This window comes from Lissotriton vulgaris, chromosome 1_1, assembly GCF_964263255.1.
Source record: "Lissotriton vulgaris chromosome 1_1, aLisVul1.2, whole genome shotgun sequence".
In the NCBI taxonomy this organism is placed as follows: domain Eukaryota; kingdom Metazoa; phylum Chordata; class Amphibia; order Caudata; family Salamandridae; genus Lissotriton; species Lissotriton vulgaris.
In genome coordinates, this window is record NC_141685.1 from 1,340,690,670 (window position 1) to 1,340,707,026 (window position 16,357).

Sequence of the window (16,357 nt, forward strand, 5' to 3'; positions counted from 1 at the left end):
TCAACGATTGGCTTGAAGTTTCGAATATAATTTCCAAATTCCAAGCTGGTTTCAGGAGTAAGACCAGCACAACAGACCAAATTTTTCGATTCTGCTGTTTGATTTGGAAATATGTGCAGCTGAAAAAAGGTCACCTGTATGTAGCCTTCGTTGACCTGAGGGCTGCATTCGATTTAGTCCCACGCAGTTTACTTTGGAAAACCTTGCAAGAAATTGGTTTACCAGGATGCCTCCTAGCCCAAATAGTTGAGCTGCATGCTGATAATTTCGCAAACATTAGGTGGGGCCCAAATGGCGAGTTGACACGTAACATTCCCATTGAACGTGGGGTTCGCCAGGGATGTGTCCTGGCCCCTACCCTGTTCTCTCTGTTTATTAATGATGTCCCTGATTATTTAAATGCTTGTGTTAATGATTCGCCACAGCTCAATGGTGTAAGGGTGCCTGCGCTGCTCTTTGCAGACGATACTATACTCATATCCCAAACAAAAAAGGGCCTCCAGGCACTCCTTAACTCCTTCAGCTGCTACTGCCAGACAAAGGGCTTGGAAATCAATGCAAACAAAACAAAATGCATGTCATTAAATCCCAGTATGCCAGACAGAGGGTTTTTGACCCTGAACAGCCAAAAACTAGATACTGTGGATAACTTTTCCTATTTGGGTGTTGTACTCGATTCCAAGCAAAGCTGGAAACCCCAAATCGAGAAAAGTAAGATAACATACGCCCAAAATGTCAAACCAATTTTATGCAAAATGAATTCTAGTACAAGCAAAAGTGTAACCCCGGTTTTAGAACTTTTTAAATTTAAAATACAATCTGCAGTGCTATATGGAGCAGAGATATGGGGCCCATGGGCAAAGAATAGCTTTAAAATTTTGGACAATAAATTCATGCGGGCTTCTGTAAGGGTTCCTATTAGTACACCCCTTTTACCCCTCCAACTTGACCTAAACTTTAGGAGAACAGATCATTTAGTTATCTTAAGGCCATTATTATTCTGGGTTAGGCTTTGGACTACCCCTGAGTTGATAGATTATAGAAATGGCCTGCAAGAATTGATGTCGCTTGATTCTTTTAACTCCATCCATTGGCTAGTGCACATTAAAAAATGGCTTACACTCTTGGGCCTATATTCAATGTGGGAGACTCCAGACAAAATGCCTACCTTTTCCAAACTAGTAGTTAAGCGAGCCTTCTGGACCCACATAAGTGGGAAGCTAGTGGATGGAATTAGTGTTGGTTCCGCAGTCCAGGCTTTCTTATCATTTAAGGACGAGTTCTGTTTCGAACCATTCCTGGACGAGATTGAGCCACCCATTGCAAAAACCCTTTTCCTAAAGTTCAGATATGGGATACTTATGCTGAATTACAACACTGAAAGATGGGCACAAAAAAGACTGGGAGCCTTGACTGTTAAAACCGAGTGTTGCCCTATGTGCTCCAATGACTGTTCTGAGAATGAGGTTCACATGTTTTTTGTTTGTAGCGCATACATGAAACCTAGAAAGAAATGGCTGAAACCAATGTGTAACCTTCTGGGAACTAGGTCCTGTTCAATAGCCTTTAGGATCATGAAAAGCAATTCAACCCAGTTCATTGTATTTAGTATAAGTAAATTTCTATATTCTGCTTACATAATCCGTAAAAAACAAGGACACTGTCTTTGAGTTGCAAAAAGGGAATATGTTTATTTAACCCTTACATTTGTAATATTTTTTAACATAACTTTTAAAAATTTCTTGAAATGAAATATACTGCGTGATTATCCCTAAAAAAAATGAATTGTAAAAACTATTCCTTGCCCGTACAACACTTTCTTAAATATTGTTATATTAATGTTTGATTTTTATGTATGTATGCGACTTTTATGGCCAAATTGGCCGAAATAAAGTAATAATAATAATAACACTGCAAACTGGCACTATTTTTTTATCGTTCTTGGCATTAAAATTAAAATTAAAATGTACTAATGAAATTATGAATAAAACATTAACATTTCAGATGATTGGATATATTTTTGCTGCATTTCATACACAAACTACCAATTACTCTAATTCACTCCAAACCAAAACTTTCGCCCTCACTCTGTCTGCCGCCCTCACTCTATCTGCCGCCCTCACTCTATCTGTCGCCCTCCCTCTATCTGGTAGGGTGTTAAAATATCGATAACAAAAATATAGCTGACATAAATATCGTTGCAAAAATATCGTTTACAAAAATATCGACACCCTATACTTAAACAGGTAAGTACATAAATATTGACTCCAAAATATCGTTGTAATTAATATAGATGTAAAAAATATCGACTTTTTAAAATAATTAAAATTACATTAAATAATAAATAAATATAAGTACTATTAACAAAATACATTACATTACTTTTATTTTATAACTATTTCAAACAAATTTACTACACTTTTTAATTATAAACTTAATAAATGTGGACATATAAATTAATTTTACACATTACTTTATATAACAACAATAATACATATATATAATTAAAATACCCCTTTACCCAAAAACCCAAAACTGACCCTGAACCCTAAAAATACCCCTTTACCCAAAAACATTTTCACTAAAAAAATCCTGTACACACACCTAAAATTAATTAAAAAATTAACATAATTAATGACATAATTATTATTCAATTAACTAATTAAAATTAATTAACTATTATTTATTACACTATTTATATTTATTTAAAACGTTAATTAATCTATTATTTCATTATATTTAAAAAACCCTTTACCCAAAAACTGAAAACTGACCCTGAACCCAAAAATACCCCTTTACCCAAAAACCTAAAAACTGACCCTGAACCCTAAAAATACTCCTTTACCCAAAAACTAAAAACTGACCCTGAACCCTAAAAATACCCCTTTACCCAAAAACTGAAAACTGACCCTGAACCCTAAAAATACCCCTTTACCCAAAAACTGAAAACTGACCCTGAACCCAAAAAATACCCCTTTACCCAAAAACTGAAAACTGACCCTGAACCCTAAAAATACCCCTTTACCCAAAAACTGAAAACTGACCCTGAACCCTAAAAATACCCCTTTACCCAAAAACTGAAAACTGACCCTGAACCCTAAAAATACCCCTTTACCCAAAAACATTTTCACTAAAAAAATCCTGTACACACACCTAAAAATTATTTAAAAATTAACATAATTAATTACATAATTATTATTCAATTAACTAATTGAAATTAATTAACTATTATTTATTACACTATTTATATTCATTTAAAACATTAATTAATGTATTATTTCATTATATTTAAATTACTTCCCACCCTACTCCCCTATAAACCCACAACCCGCTACGGAACTATTAATACTAAATTCAACTGAAAATACATTATTAAATAATAATATACTACTAAAAATACTACTTTGACTAAAAATAATCATTAAAAACACTACATTACGTATAATTATTTAAAAAACGATATTATTGTAAACTATGTTTTTGTAAACGATATTTATTACAACTATATTAATGTTAACGATATTACTTACCTGTCTGTCGATATTTTGGTCAGACGATATTTTTGTCATCGATATTTCTTCCTGTAGATATTTTTGCGGCGATATTTATGTTAGGCGATATTTTTGCGGCGATATTCCTGCTCTGTACCCTCTATCTGTCGCTCTCACTCTATCTGTCGCCCTCACTCTATCTATCTCCCTCACTCTATCTATCGCCCTCACTCTATCTATCTATCGCCCTCACTCTATCTATCTATCTATCTATCTATCTATCTATCTATCTATCTATCTATCTATCTATCTATCTGTGGCCCTCACTCTATCTATCTATTGCCCTCACTCTATCTATCGCCCTCACTCTATTTATCTATCTATCTATCTATCTATCTATCTATCTATCTATCTATCTATCTATCTATCTACAGGGCTCGAAAAATCATATAAAATGCACTAGACCTGCAGGTCTAGTAACCTACAAAATCTCCTTGACCTAACTGAAATGCACTTGACCTCTAACTCTGAAAGCTGAGAAAATGGGACAAATTATCAAGATTTAAAAGCATTTTTATTGCTCATTTACTTTGTGAGCAATAAAGATGCCTTTAAATCTTACTATTGTGTTACATTTCCTCTGCTTTCTGAGGCAGAGGTCAAGTGTCAGTTTGCATTCCAACTCGCCAGAAAGGGCGAGTAGGACCTAAAAATAGCTCGTCCTGAATTAATCTGACTCGCAAATGTGAGCGGTCGAATGAATTTTTCAATCGCTGATCTATCTATCTATCTACCTCACTCTATCTATCTATCACCATCACTCTATCTATCTATCGCCCTCACTTTATCTATCGCCCTCACTTTATCTATCTATCGCCCTCACTTTATCTATCGCCCTCACTCTATCTGTCTATCTATCTATTGCCCGCACTCTATTAGTCTATCTATCGCACTCACTCTATCGCCCTCACTCTATCTATCTGTCTATCTATCTTTCACCCTCACTATCTATCTCGCTATCTATCGCCCTCACTCTGTCTATCGCCCTCCCTCTATCTATCTATCTATCTATCGCCCTCCCTCTATCTATCACCCTCCCTCTATCAATCTATCGCACTCACTCTGTCTATCGCATCACCACAGCATCACTCAGCACCACCACAGCATCACTCAGCACCACCACAGCATCACTCAGTACCACCACAGCATCACTCAGTACCACCACAGCATCACTCAGCACCATCACAGCATCACTAAGCACCACCACAGACAGCATCACTCAGCACCACCACAGCATCACTCAGCACCACCACAGCATCACTCAGCGCAACCACAGCATCACTCTGCGCAACCACAGCATCACTCAGCTCAACCACAGCATCACTCAGCGCAACCACAGCATCACTCAGCGCAACCACAGCATCACTCAGGGCAACCACAGCATCACTCAGCGCAACCACAGCATCACTCAGCGCAAACCACAGCATCACTCAGCTAAACCACAGCATCACTCAGTGCAACCACAGCATCACTCAGTGCAACCACAGCATCACTCAGCATCACCACAGCATCACTGGTTCAAATATGTTCTCTCAATGTTTCAAGCTTTATTACAAATGACAAAAAAGATGTTAATATTTCACTTCTGTTCTTGGATTTTCGTGACAATAAAATACATAGAACATAATCTTAACTAAAGATATTTACAAAAGTTTAAGCTATTGCCATTATAAAATACAATCACTTTTATTTACGTATTAATTATTTTAATAAAGTTAAAAGCCATTGTTATTTGTAATATCAATACTTCTAAGTCACGTAAATACAAAACATGTTGCATTACAAATGCTAGAGGTGTCACATATGCGAAAGTTATAACTATTGGCATTGTAAATGACAAAGCTATTTATTTAGCTATTTTAAAAAAACACATAAATAAAAAAAATGTCATTTATAAGACCAATAGCTCCAACTTTCATATTGCGAGACCTATTGCATTTCCAATGCTTGTTTTTCTTTTCTTGTCCTTCCCTCCGTTTGAGTAAAAGTGGTCTGCAGCGCCTGCAGCCAGCTTGGGGGGAGCAGAGGTGCTTGGCAGACACTTGGCGCTTCCTCTGGGGGAGCTACAGAGTCTCATTCGGAGGGGTGGCCTGCACTGCGGCAGCACACACACTTCGGGCATGGAATGGGAAGCCAGGCTCGTCCTGCTGCTGGGGCGGTTGCTGGGCTGTGCTGGTGAGTCCACTGTGCACTGGTTTTCTTCTGGGGTGCTACCTGCTGCCTGCATAGCGCTCTTCTGCCGCAGGTATGGCCTCGTAGCGCTCTGTCGTAGTGTTTAGAATGCTCCTAGTCAAGATGCTAAGGGTGCAGAGAAGGGATGCAACTACATGGCTTGTTATGTTGTTTAGTTTTTGCATAGCTGACTTCTGCCACTGGTATGGCCTCACAGCACTAGCGACTGCTGCCGGTCATTTTATCCTGATGTCATGTCATGGTCGTGTTGTTTGCGTAGCGTTTAGAATGCTTATAGCACAAAGGGAGTAGAGAAGGGGTGATGGTTCTCTTCTTGCTATGTTACTTTGGTTTTGCATAGCGCACTTCTGTCACTTTTATGGCCTTGTAGCGCTAGTAACTACTGCCAGTTGCTTTATACTGATACTATCTCATATTAGTAGTTAGGATAGTACCTAGATAACCCCTAACCTTTTTCAAACACCAAGGGGAAAGGCAAGGATTATTTAATTGTGTCTTACATACTTCAGCCATTGGTATAGCTCCATAGTATTGCATGCAGTTTCACGATTTATACTGGTGTTTGGATATCCTGGTAATATGGGTAGCGCTCAGATTACTCTTAGACCTATTTAAAGCACTAACAGGGGTCCGAAGGAGGCGAGGGGAGCATGAAAGATAGTGAGAAAACAAGAGCAAAGGAAATATTATATGCAAAGAGAATGAAGCAGCGCCATGTTATGCGTTGTCTAGCACCTATCAGGCAGCTGGGAGCCTCACAGCGCTAGGGGAGATATGGAATCTAAAGGTAGTGGAGGCAAAATACAGATAATAGTTTAAGACTACTCCTTTGACACATCTATGAGGCGTACAAAGAGTTATGAACATACAAATAAGGACCCGACGGGATAGTAAAACCTTTTAAAAATACATTTACCGCCAGGCACAAGCCTCTATGACGATACATAGACATTGTTACGTAGACAGTCTTACAGTGATATACATAGATATGCACATATACACGCATTCACCCAGATGAGTGTGCACGCACACACACACTGCAAAGGTAGTCACACCCAATTACAAGGGTAGTGTCATACCTGCAATAAAGCATACATAGTAACACAGATGCATAGAAAAGCGTGTAACGAACACAGAGCTAGGCAAACACAGTCACACGTGCAGGAACACACAAAGCATAATCTGCAATATTTAAAATAAATCGAATGATAAAAACACCCATTTAGAGTTTGGGTTGCGCACAAAAGCTACAGTTGTACCACGCACGCGGAGGTGCTAAACACACATCCAAATGCACAAGGGATGGGCGCTGTTGACGGACACACACACACCTGAAGGTACAAATACCTTCACAGTAGTATACAGAACAAACAGTTGTGGACTGGGACTTCTTGTCATCATCAAGCTCCGACCGTGAGTGAGGGTGAGGCACAGATAGACACGGAAAGCGGAGACTCAGAGAGAGAGAGACGGAAAAACAGTGAGAAAGGGAGGCAGCAGAGAAGAAAAAGACCCTGAAAGAGAGAAATAACCAAGCAGATAAGAAAAGTCTTCACGACAGCCGTGAAGCAGGCGATCCAGTCTGGGCGGGCCGGACCAAAAGGGCAAAGGGAGGCAACCCAAAAAGCTAATTTCCAATTGCAGGCCACCATTTACCATAAACAGTGAAACCAGCCAATGGAAATGAGGGGCAGGGCTTAAAGCCCTTTTCTGAAAGTCCTCTTACAAAATCTCTCGCAGAGACGGAGCAGTGCTTTGCGCTGCAACGCCAACGCGAGACCTAACAAAAACAAAAAACGAATGTGTGCTTGTGTAATATAACTGATGCTCATGTAAAGCGCTCCAATACCTTCAGATCGAGCTGGCACTATATCCGTCAAGGGCTGGAAAAACCTGGTGATAAGGGACAGGAATAAAACAATAATAACCGCCATACCCTGGGTGAAAACCCCCAGGGTATGGGGGGGTCATTTTTTTTGTTTAGCGGAAAAAAACGTACCCTTTGGGGGTTTTTCTGAAAAAGAAAAATTGTAAAACTTTAGTTGAGCATCTAGGAAAACCAATGGCGGCTATCCACCAAACTTTTAGTACATTATAAAGAGCTGCCATTACAAGAGTTCCTTTTGCTGTACAGAGTTTACCCCTGGGCCAGTGTTCATCTCGAAATTTGTGTGGGGTTGGGGGGAGTACTGACAGGATGCTGGAGGTAATTGTCCACTACTATCTCGATGAAGACTACTCTGCCGTCAAACCCTAGATCAGACCTTTTAATCACTAGAGCACATCTTCTAGTTCACCGGACGGTGCTTGTCGGTCGAGAGGGCCTTCATATCCACTTCTTGTGCTTTCTTGTTTTCCAGTGCAGTTTGAGACTGAGAATCATCGGACAGCCTTCAGCATCCGAGTCCGGAATCCTGCTACACCAAAGCTGTACAATCCAGGATCCTCCTCCAGCTGTAAGTTGTAAGCAGTGAAGCAAGCTCTGTTGCTAAACTTTTCTTAAATTCTGTGATGGGAGAGGGGCAGATGCAAATGTCAGAGATTTTCTTTGCATGATTAAACCAATGCTCCTATAAAAAGAAATAGCTTGTTGCATAGAAAATATAAACATCTCTTTTTAAAGCTTACTGCCCTTTAGTAACATTAAGGGATTGCCAGATACGGTTCTGAGGGCTGGGCGAGTTTTGAGGGCAGGGCCATTTCAAGGGCAGATGTTGGTCTGGCCGGCTGTCTCAGGCCGACCAAATCAACATGCGCACTAAGCCGTCGCCGACCCAGCTGAATTGCTGAGTTGGAGACGGCCAAGCACAGGCTCCTAGTCTCTCTGGGAGTGCAAATCCCAGCGCTCAGGCCAATCCATAAGCTGCTTTCAAACATAAGAGCAGCATCAGGATTGGCCGCAGGGGAGGCTGGGAGCCTGTGCTGCAGCAAGGACATGGAAAAGAGCGCCGGGCAGCATAATAATGTTTATTTGTTGTCAGTTCCGCACCCTACCGTTCCCCCCTCATACCAGCCGCTACTGTAAGGGACATCAGCTTAGCAGAACCTCCAAACAATTAGCTGGACACCTGCTCTGTGCAAGGGTTTTCAGATAATTGTGTGCACACTGTGTAATATCGGCTCCTCAGCAGGTGGCCCTGCGATGTTAGCTAATTACGTGTGACACAAGGTAGCACCTAGTGAGCTGGAATGTCTGCAACATATAGGTAAGCCTCTAATTTCTGCATCGGCCAGTAACTATCTGGAAGGTGTTTGAATGGAGACCATCTTTCTAAATGTAAAATATCTCTTTTCCATTTGTGGTTCTCAGACACTTTCCCTTTCTCTTCCTTCCCACTCTCCAGTGGAATATAACATCAGCACGCTGGTCACAATTGCCACAAAAACCTTCCTTCGCTATGACAAGTTGCGGACGCTGATAGAGAGTATCCGGAAGTTTTATCCTGCGGTCACGATTATCATTGCGGATGACAGCGAGAAGCCCGAGAAGGTGGAGGGCCCTCACATCGAGCAGTACTTCATGCCTTTTGGGAAGGTATGTCACCTGTTGGTACGTGCAGTGACTGAGGAAAGTAGAGCCAAAAGGAAAACATTTCAGCCTTGCAGACAACCACTGGCACTTTGCAAAAAATCACAAAAAATCACATTTAGTTATTGGGCAAACAGAGACTCTAAAATCCCTAGTCTCAAAAACTTAGTGGTCTTACGCCTACTATTTTTTTAGATTTTTCAATTCCGGGAATTTCCATAAAACCCTACAACCCTACAACTAGGTACTGAAAACGAATAAAACTATAAGTCACCAAGGAACCGTCTGTTTCCAGGACTTTATTCTTCTTGTGGGTTTACAGCAGCCATACTATCTGCATGCTTAGCTTTGATGAACACAAATATGTTATTTTCTCCACATACATGAACCGTTTCCTTGCGGGGAAATCCTTCCTACCCCCTAGAAAATACGGGGATGGTTGGATCCATATATCCATGCAGAGTACAGGTTTATACACTTAAAAAGGCCTCAAGTGCTCAAAAGGTACTATCAGTTGGGCTCAATGAGTCCATAAGGTTCGGTGTTAGGCATGCAATAAATGCAACACGTATTTTCAGGCAGTGAAGACAGATAGGGATTGGTTCAAGTTAGAGGAGGAAACATGGCAATGGTATATGCGTTCATTGTGAAACAGAGCTGAGAGCTTAAGTATCTGCCTGCTTGTCCCTATCTCCATGTAGCTATGCGCCTTGATGCCCCCGGGCTAAGTTCGCGCAATATAAGTCTCATTCCATTCCATGTTGGGCCAGATGTATCAAGATACACTTTTGCGATTCTCAAATAGCGATTTTTAAGGAATCGCTATTTGAGAATTGCAAAATGGGATGTATGTAGAAATTCGCTAGTTTTTAGCGATTTCTTAAAATTCTTTAATTGAGATTAGCAAATTGCTAATCGCAATTAAGGAATAATTTCCCATTCATTTCTATGGGCCAGGAGGCCCATAAGAATGAATGTGAAATTATTCTCAATTTGCGATTTGCAATTTGCAAATCGCAAATTGAGAATAATTTCAAGGATGCAGGGGTGTCCAAAGGACACCCTGTTGCACCCCTGAAGTAAGCATGGGTGCACATGTGGTGCACATACATGCCCTAAGCGTATGTATGTGCATCACATGGCACGTTGAAAAATGCAAAAATGGGCATTTTTCAAGAAATTCACAAATTACCACCAAATTGAAATTAGTGGTAATTTGGGATTCCTTAAGGACAATTAGCACATTTTTTTGCTTCATACATTGCATTTAAGGAATCGCAAAGTTTGAGATTCCTTAAATGCAATCGCAAAATAAGGAATCTCAAATTTGCAATTCCTTATTTTGCACTGAAATTTGCTACATACATACCATTTTGCTCAAATGAGTTCGCAAACGCCAAAATTCTGCGAATTTCGTCGTTTGCGAACCCATTTCAGCTTCATACATCTGGCCCGTTGCGCTTTACAATGATTCATAACAGACAGCATTACGAAAATATGATCCTTTAGAATTGATACGGATATTGAGAAAGAGAGGAGAACACACTTGCTGGAGGAGTGAAACTACAACTCACCCGAAAGAATAGGGGGCATATGTGACCCAGAACTAACCTGAGGTTTGTGGGGCCCTGGATACATATATATTTGTGTGGTCCTTTGGCCATTAAGGGCCCAATTATGATTTCCCTGGACAGGAGTGGGATATTTAATGCACCTGATAAAATCTGTTACCCCACACATCAGAATTCAAGACCTCAACTCTAAGTGGGAGCGTAAACGTAATCAATGTTAGATGTGACATATTTTTATATTATATATCATAGGTTTCTGCCTTTCTTGCAGCTTGAGGCTGTGTATGTTAACCTTTAAACTGGTGTGGAAAGGGAATATAACTTATGATTAGGTAACGATTGATGACAAATCAATAAGTGCACTTTATTTTCTGAAGTGCCCAAGATGGATGCAAAAAGCAGACTATTGGTGGGCATTTGTTTTTGGGCTCTTTTGGTAACCCCAACATCTTTTAGGAGGTCTTCGGTGGGCTAGTATTCCAAGTGCTGCCCACCACTCCACTATTTAGAACAATGGTTCCTGAACTTTTGACTCCCGAGGACCCCCACTGAATCACTACTGGAAGCCGGGGAACCCCAAGCAATTTGTACAATTTAAATTTCTTTTTAACCCCTTCCCTGCTGGCCCGTTTCCGCCCCCGTGCGGTAAACAAACGAACAGGGGCGGGCCATGACGAGCCCCAGCCGTCATCAGCACACGAGCACCGTAGTGCATGACGGCTGGGGTTCGTCACCAGCATGGAAGGGGTTAAAAACGCCGTTTGAAGCAGAGGCAATTTCAAGAGGGAGACAGCCTGAATTGGGTCTATTGACATGGACATGTATGCATGCAGCAGTATATTATTTAGTGGTACAAGTCTCCTGCTCTCAGCCATAGCAGCACCTCTATGTTCTCATTCCAGAGCCTTGGAGTGGTGACCCTTCCTTACAGCGACAGGTTGAATGCTTGTGAATTATTAGCATTTTTACCTATTCACAATTTAAGAAGGTCTAAAATATTATACAATTATGAAGCATTTTATAATAAAGACATGCCCCAGGGAGCAACGAATATTGTGAAAATTCTAACAAGATAGTGCACAAAGCGATGAGTCCAGTGTACAGAGCAAATTCAAGGTCTATATTAGGAGTTCATCATGGAAGTGCAAGAGATGGCAGGAAGGTATCTGTACAGGAGGCATATTGTTTCAGTGAGATCATGGAACAATACTATGCCAATTACCATAAACCCCTGTTAGACATAATCTTTAGTCACAGACAGCAGAACAGCATTTTACCACCAAGGGGTGAGCAGTGCAGTTAAGGCATATTTCAGAGAGGCCTCGGGTGGCACCTGACATGACCCTCTCCTGTTAGGATGCCCACTGCCCGTCCCTTGCCAACAACAAACTGCAAAGGCTACACAGAATAAGAGTTTGATATGTCTGAATATGAAAGCTTGACAGCACACATAATTCATCTAAGGGCTTGTGGAAAGTGAGCAATCAGACAGCAGCACGGAAATCCTACTGCTGATCATGGCTGCATCTATTTTTACCTGCCTGCCAAGTAACGGTAACCTATACACATGTGCCTTTCAACGCTTCATTGCTTTTATTGTATTGCCTGTATTTTCATTGTTGTGTCTGTGACTGCTGTTGGCTGTCTTCCCCCTGCTGCCTGTCGTTTTTTGTGCCCTTCTTCCCTCTGTTCTACTCGTTTTTTTGTGCCCTTCTGCCTTCTGTGCCACTTGTTTCCCCAGCCGCTGTGCCCCCTGCGGCCCCGCCTCCCTGACTGCCCACTACCCATTCGCTGCCCCCACCTCCCGATTGTATTGTTGTGGTCTCGCCGCCCCTGCGCCAACATTCACAGCTCTTGTGTGCTGTGAGGACGCAAGGGTGTTTCATTTTTCACTACGACAGGCACTCGAGTCCTGCGGACCCCCTGGGAATGTCTCACGGACCCCTGGGGCTCCGCGGACCACAGTTTGGGAAACCCTGATTTAGAAGCTTTAGCTGGGTGTCAGCTCAGTGGGCACGCAACTGGCATGTGGAAATCGTGCCAAAGGCAAACTCATCTTCGCCCGTAAGCGGTCTGAAAGCGCCAGGTGCCAGACATGCTTCCCATTCAAACCCTCATATTAGGTATTTATGACAGGAATAACTTAAAATGTATTAGAAATTAAACCAGCTAACTGGAGTAACAAGCAGATAAAGTGCCACATCAGAATATAAAGTGGAGGCTTGTAGTGTAACATCAGACCCGAGATTAAAGGGCGTGTTACTTAACTGTCACTCAGTGAATCGTCACGCAGAGGAGACTGCTCTCCTCCTGGAGTCAGAGAACCTAGAAATGTTATAACAAATAGGATACTTTACCCCACACACTTTTACTCTGCGTGCCATTACCCCACAGTTTTTACACTGCAAAAACTTTTACAACGCCGGGCTTTACAACGCAGTCCATTACGCCTTCCCCATTACAACCCAATTTACTATTCTAACTCCACCGGGGCGTTACTTTGGGGAATGTTTTGTAATAGTTTGCGGTGTAAAGCCTTGCGTTGTAAAAGATTTTGCGGTGTAAAAAATGCTGGCTAATGGCACACGGAGTAACACATGCAGGGTAAAGGAAATTTCCCCTTATAACTTACAGAAACTTTGGTCAAGGGATGGTCAGGTGCAGGGACCTACATGCTGCACTCCTTGTGGGGTACAAGATGATTAGGAGAAACGGGGGGCGGGGCCTAGCATAATTTACCGGTCGCACCTAAAAATCTCATAGGGGGACTTGACAGATTTTAACCAGGCAGAAACACTGCTTTTGTGTAAAGCTACCACTACTTGTCCTACCACATACTTACTGCTCCAATTTTGGAAGTAACTTAGCAGATTTTGTTACCCTATATCTATTAAAATCATCCAATGTATGTATTATGGGGAATTTCCATATTTGGTGGCACATTAGGAGTAATTGTGATATGAAGGATTTACTTAATTTCATGTCAGCATTAAACTTGGAGCAACGAGTCCTTTCCCCCCACACACGAGAAAGTACATCTTATTGACTGAGTCGTTGTGAGAAACGACTCATTGACAGTGGCAATTCTAATTAATCTGCTATGGTCAGACTACTATTAGTTTTTCCAAATGAAAGTTAAAATACAACATAGCCCAAGATGATCTACAAGGCCCCAGTTGATTGGACACTCAGAATCATAAGTTACGGCGTGTGCATTTAATGAAGCCCTGAATGACCGCCTTCCCTTGTGCAGGGAGAACAGTGGGGATGGAACCCAGCTGGCAAAGGTGACTGTTAGATGGATCACTGGTGCGCTGGAGTCTATCACCCCACAAAAAATAAAAAGCTACAAAAAGACGCACTCCCTAATCCCCTGGTACACCACAAGATTGGTGTCTACTAAAAACTGCTGTAAGATTCTAGAGCAAAGTTGAAGAAGAACGTTTTCCAAGGAGGATACAAATAATGAAAATTTTTAACTGAAAACTTATTAAAAAAAACTGTGCAGGTGAACTATGAAAACTTACTACTAAATTAAAATTTCTGATGCTCAGTACAGTATTAAAAGACGTATGTTTCCCCTCCTTCAGGTCAGAGCCTGTGGTGTCCATTGACGTGTGTGAAGCTTTCTCAGTTTTCTTAATGAAAATATAAATTACATCAGTAAAAATTTCAACTGCAATAAGTTTGGGGAGATGGTTCTTATAAACCCTCATTCGACACTGTCATGTTTTGAAACATTACACATGAATACCGTACAAGCATCAATGCTAACAATAAAATTTGGATAGCCAATATATCCTTGTCCTACCTCCTGTTTCCACCAGGTAATGGAAACCTTGGCACCAATATTTACAAATCTGTGTAATATGTCAATTAACCTCTTAAGCGCTGCTGACGGCCAACGGTCGTCACGAGCGCTACCTCCCCAGTGCTGCGCACGACCATTGGACGTCCATTCAGCACTAGTTCCAATGGACAGCGCAGCACTGGGGAGGGATATTTGCGAAGCAGCTAAGGTGCTAACATAGCAGATCTGCCCCTAACAGTGGAAGGATGCTCAAATCATCCCTTTTCTAAAAAGAACCTTCATTGGACCTTCTCTAACAATCAAACTATAGACTTATTTCCAGATTGCCTTTTGTTGCAAAAATACTGGTAACTGGCAACTGAAAAGTAGTTTGGAGACTAATAAACTGCTTGATGAAACCCAAGTGGGATTCAGATCATCCCGCTGCACAGAAACAGATCTAGTATCACTCTGTGATGGATGATATTAGAATGTTATTGGATGGGGGATGCAATAGTATTCCCGATTCACCCCGAACAACTTCACAAGAAAGTTGTCCAGGCTACAATTTTATCTCACTTGGACTACTGTAACACCCTTTGTTCAGGACTGTTGATAAAAACGTTAACACAGCTGCAGAGAAACCAAAATTAGGCGCAAGACTTTCGGGGCCTGATTAAGAGTCTGGCATTGCGTGCCGGGTCCGGCCGCTACTGTACCGCCAAAACCGTGGTCATGCGGCCTGCCAGATTACGAGTATTTCTCGTGTCTGGTGGGCTTTTTTTTAAGTTCCGATGGTGGTGCCCTTGAAAATGGGCACCGCAATGTGTACACCAAAACAGTTTCTGCATGGCATGTACTGCAGAGTCCATGCTGTGCAGGAACTGGGCTGCATGCCCACAGGGGGCAGCATGCACCCTATGGCACAGGCACGAGGGGACCCTGTAGGGCCACCTTTGTTTCCTCTTCGCCACGGTTTTCAAGGAGGAGCAACCACCATGAAAACCGTGGCAGAGAGGAAACTCGTAATATGCTTGGCAGGACTGCAGCAGTCCTGCCAAGCATATTGCGGCCACCCGACTACCGCTACAGCACCAGGGAACAGCGGCCACTGCAGTACCATTGTTGTAGTCAATCAATCAACCAATCAGTAGATTTATAGAGCGCTTCTTGTTACCAGTGAGGGTATCCAGACACTGGCAGGGTCCAGTTGATTAGCCGAATAGCAGCGTCTTCAGGGACTTTCTGAGCTCTCAAAGAGATGGGGAGGTCTGTAGATAACAGGGTAGCTCAGTCCACATCATTGCTGCTAGGTAGGAGAAGGAGCGACCTCCACATCTGCTACGTCGGATACGGGGGATGAGGGCTAGAAAAACTGATGCAGTGCAGAGGTGTCTGGGGGGCTGATGGAATTTCAGGCGGTAGTTTAAGAAGGCGGGTTCGCAGCTGTGTAGGGCCGTGTATGCATGGGTCAAGAGCTTTATCTGGCATCTTTTCTGTACAGTTTCCTGAGGTAGGGAGTGATGTGGCTTTGTCTAGGTCAGAGTTAGTCAAAGTACAGCCCGGGACTGCTTATGGCCCTCTTGACCTTTACATTCGGCCTGGTGAACAGCAGCACAGGCTGCTGTTTACTTGCTGAGTGCTAATATTTAGAATGTTTTTTAAATAAACGGGAAAGCATTTATTTGCAGGCAAACTGAGGTTATGGAGTAACTTAGGTGGT

General features: G+C 41.9%; 1 protein-coding gene across 6 annotated transcripts in view; it reads left to right on the top strand.

Annotated features, from left to right (window-relative positions):
• The window catches only part of B4GALNT1 (beta-1,4-N-acetyl-galactosaminyltransferase 1), a 613,238-nt gene that overhangs the window by 554,835 nt on the left and 42,046 nt on the right, over positions 1–16,357 (top strand). For all 6 annotated transcript variants that reach the window (XM_086966472.1, XM_086966503.1, XM_086966477.1 and 3 more), the window contains exons 8-9: positions 8,105–8,200; positions 9,089–9,279. In XM_086966472.1, coding sequence (XP_086822598.1) covers positions 8,105–8,200; positions 9,089–9,279 — 287 coding nt within the window. The remainder of the gene's footprint in view (positions 1–8,104; positions 8,201–9,088; positions 9,280–16,357) is intronic.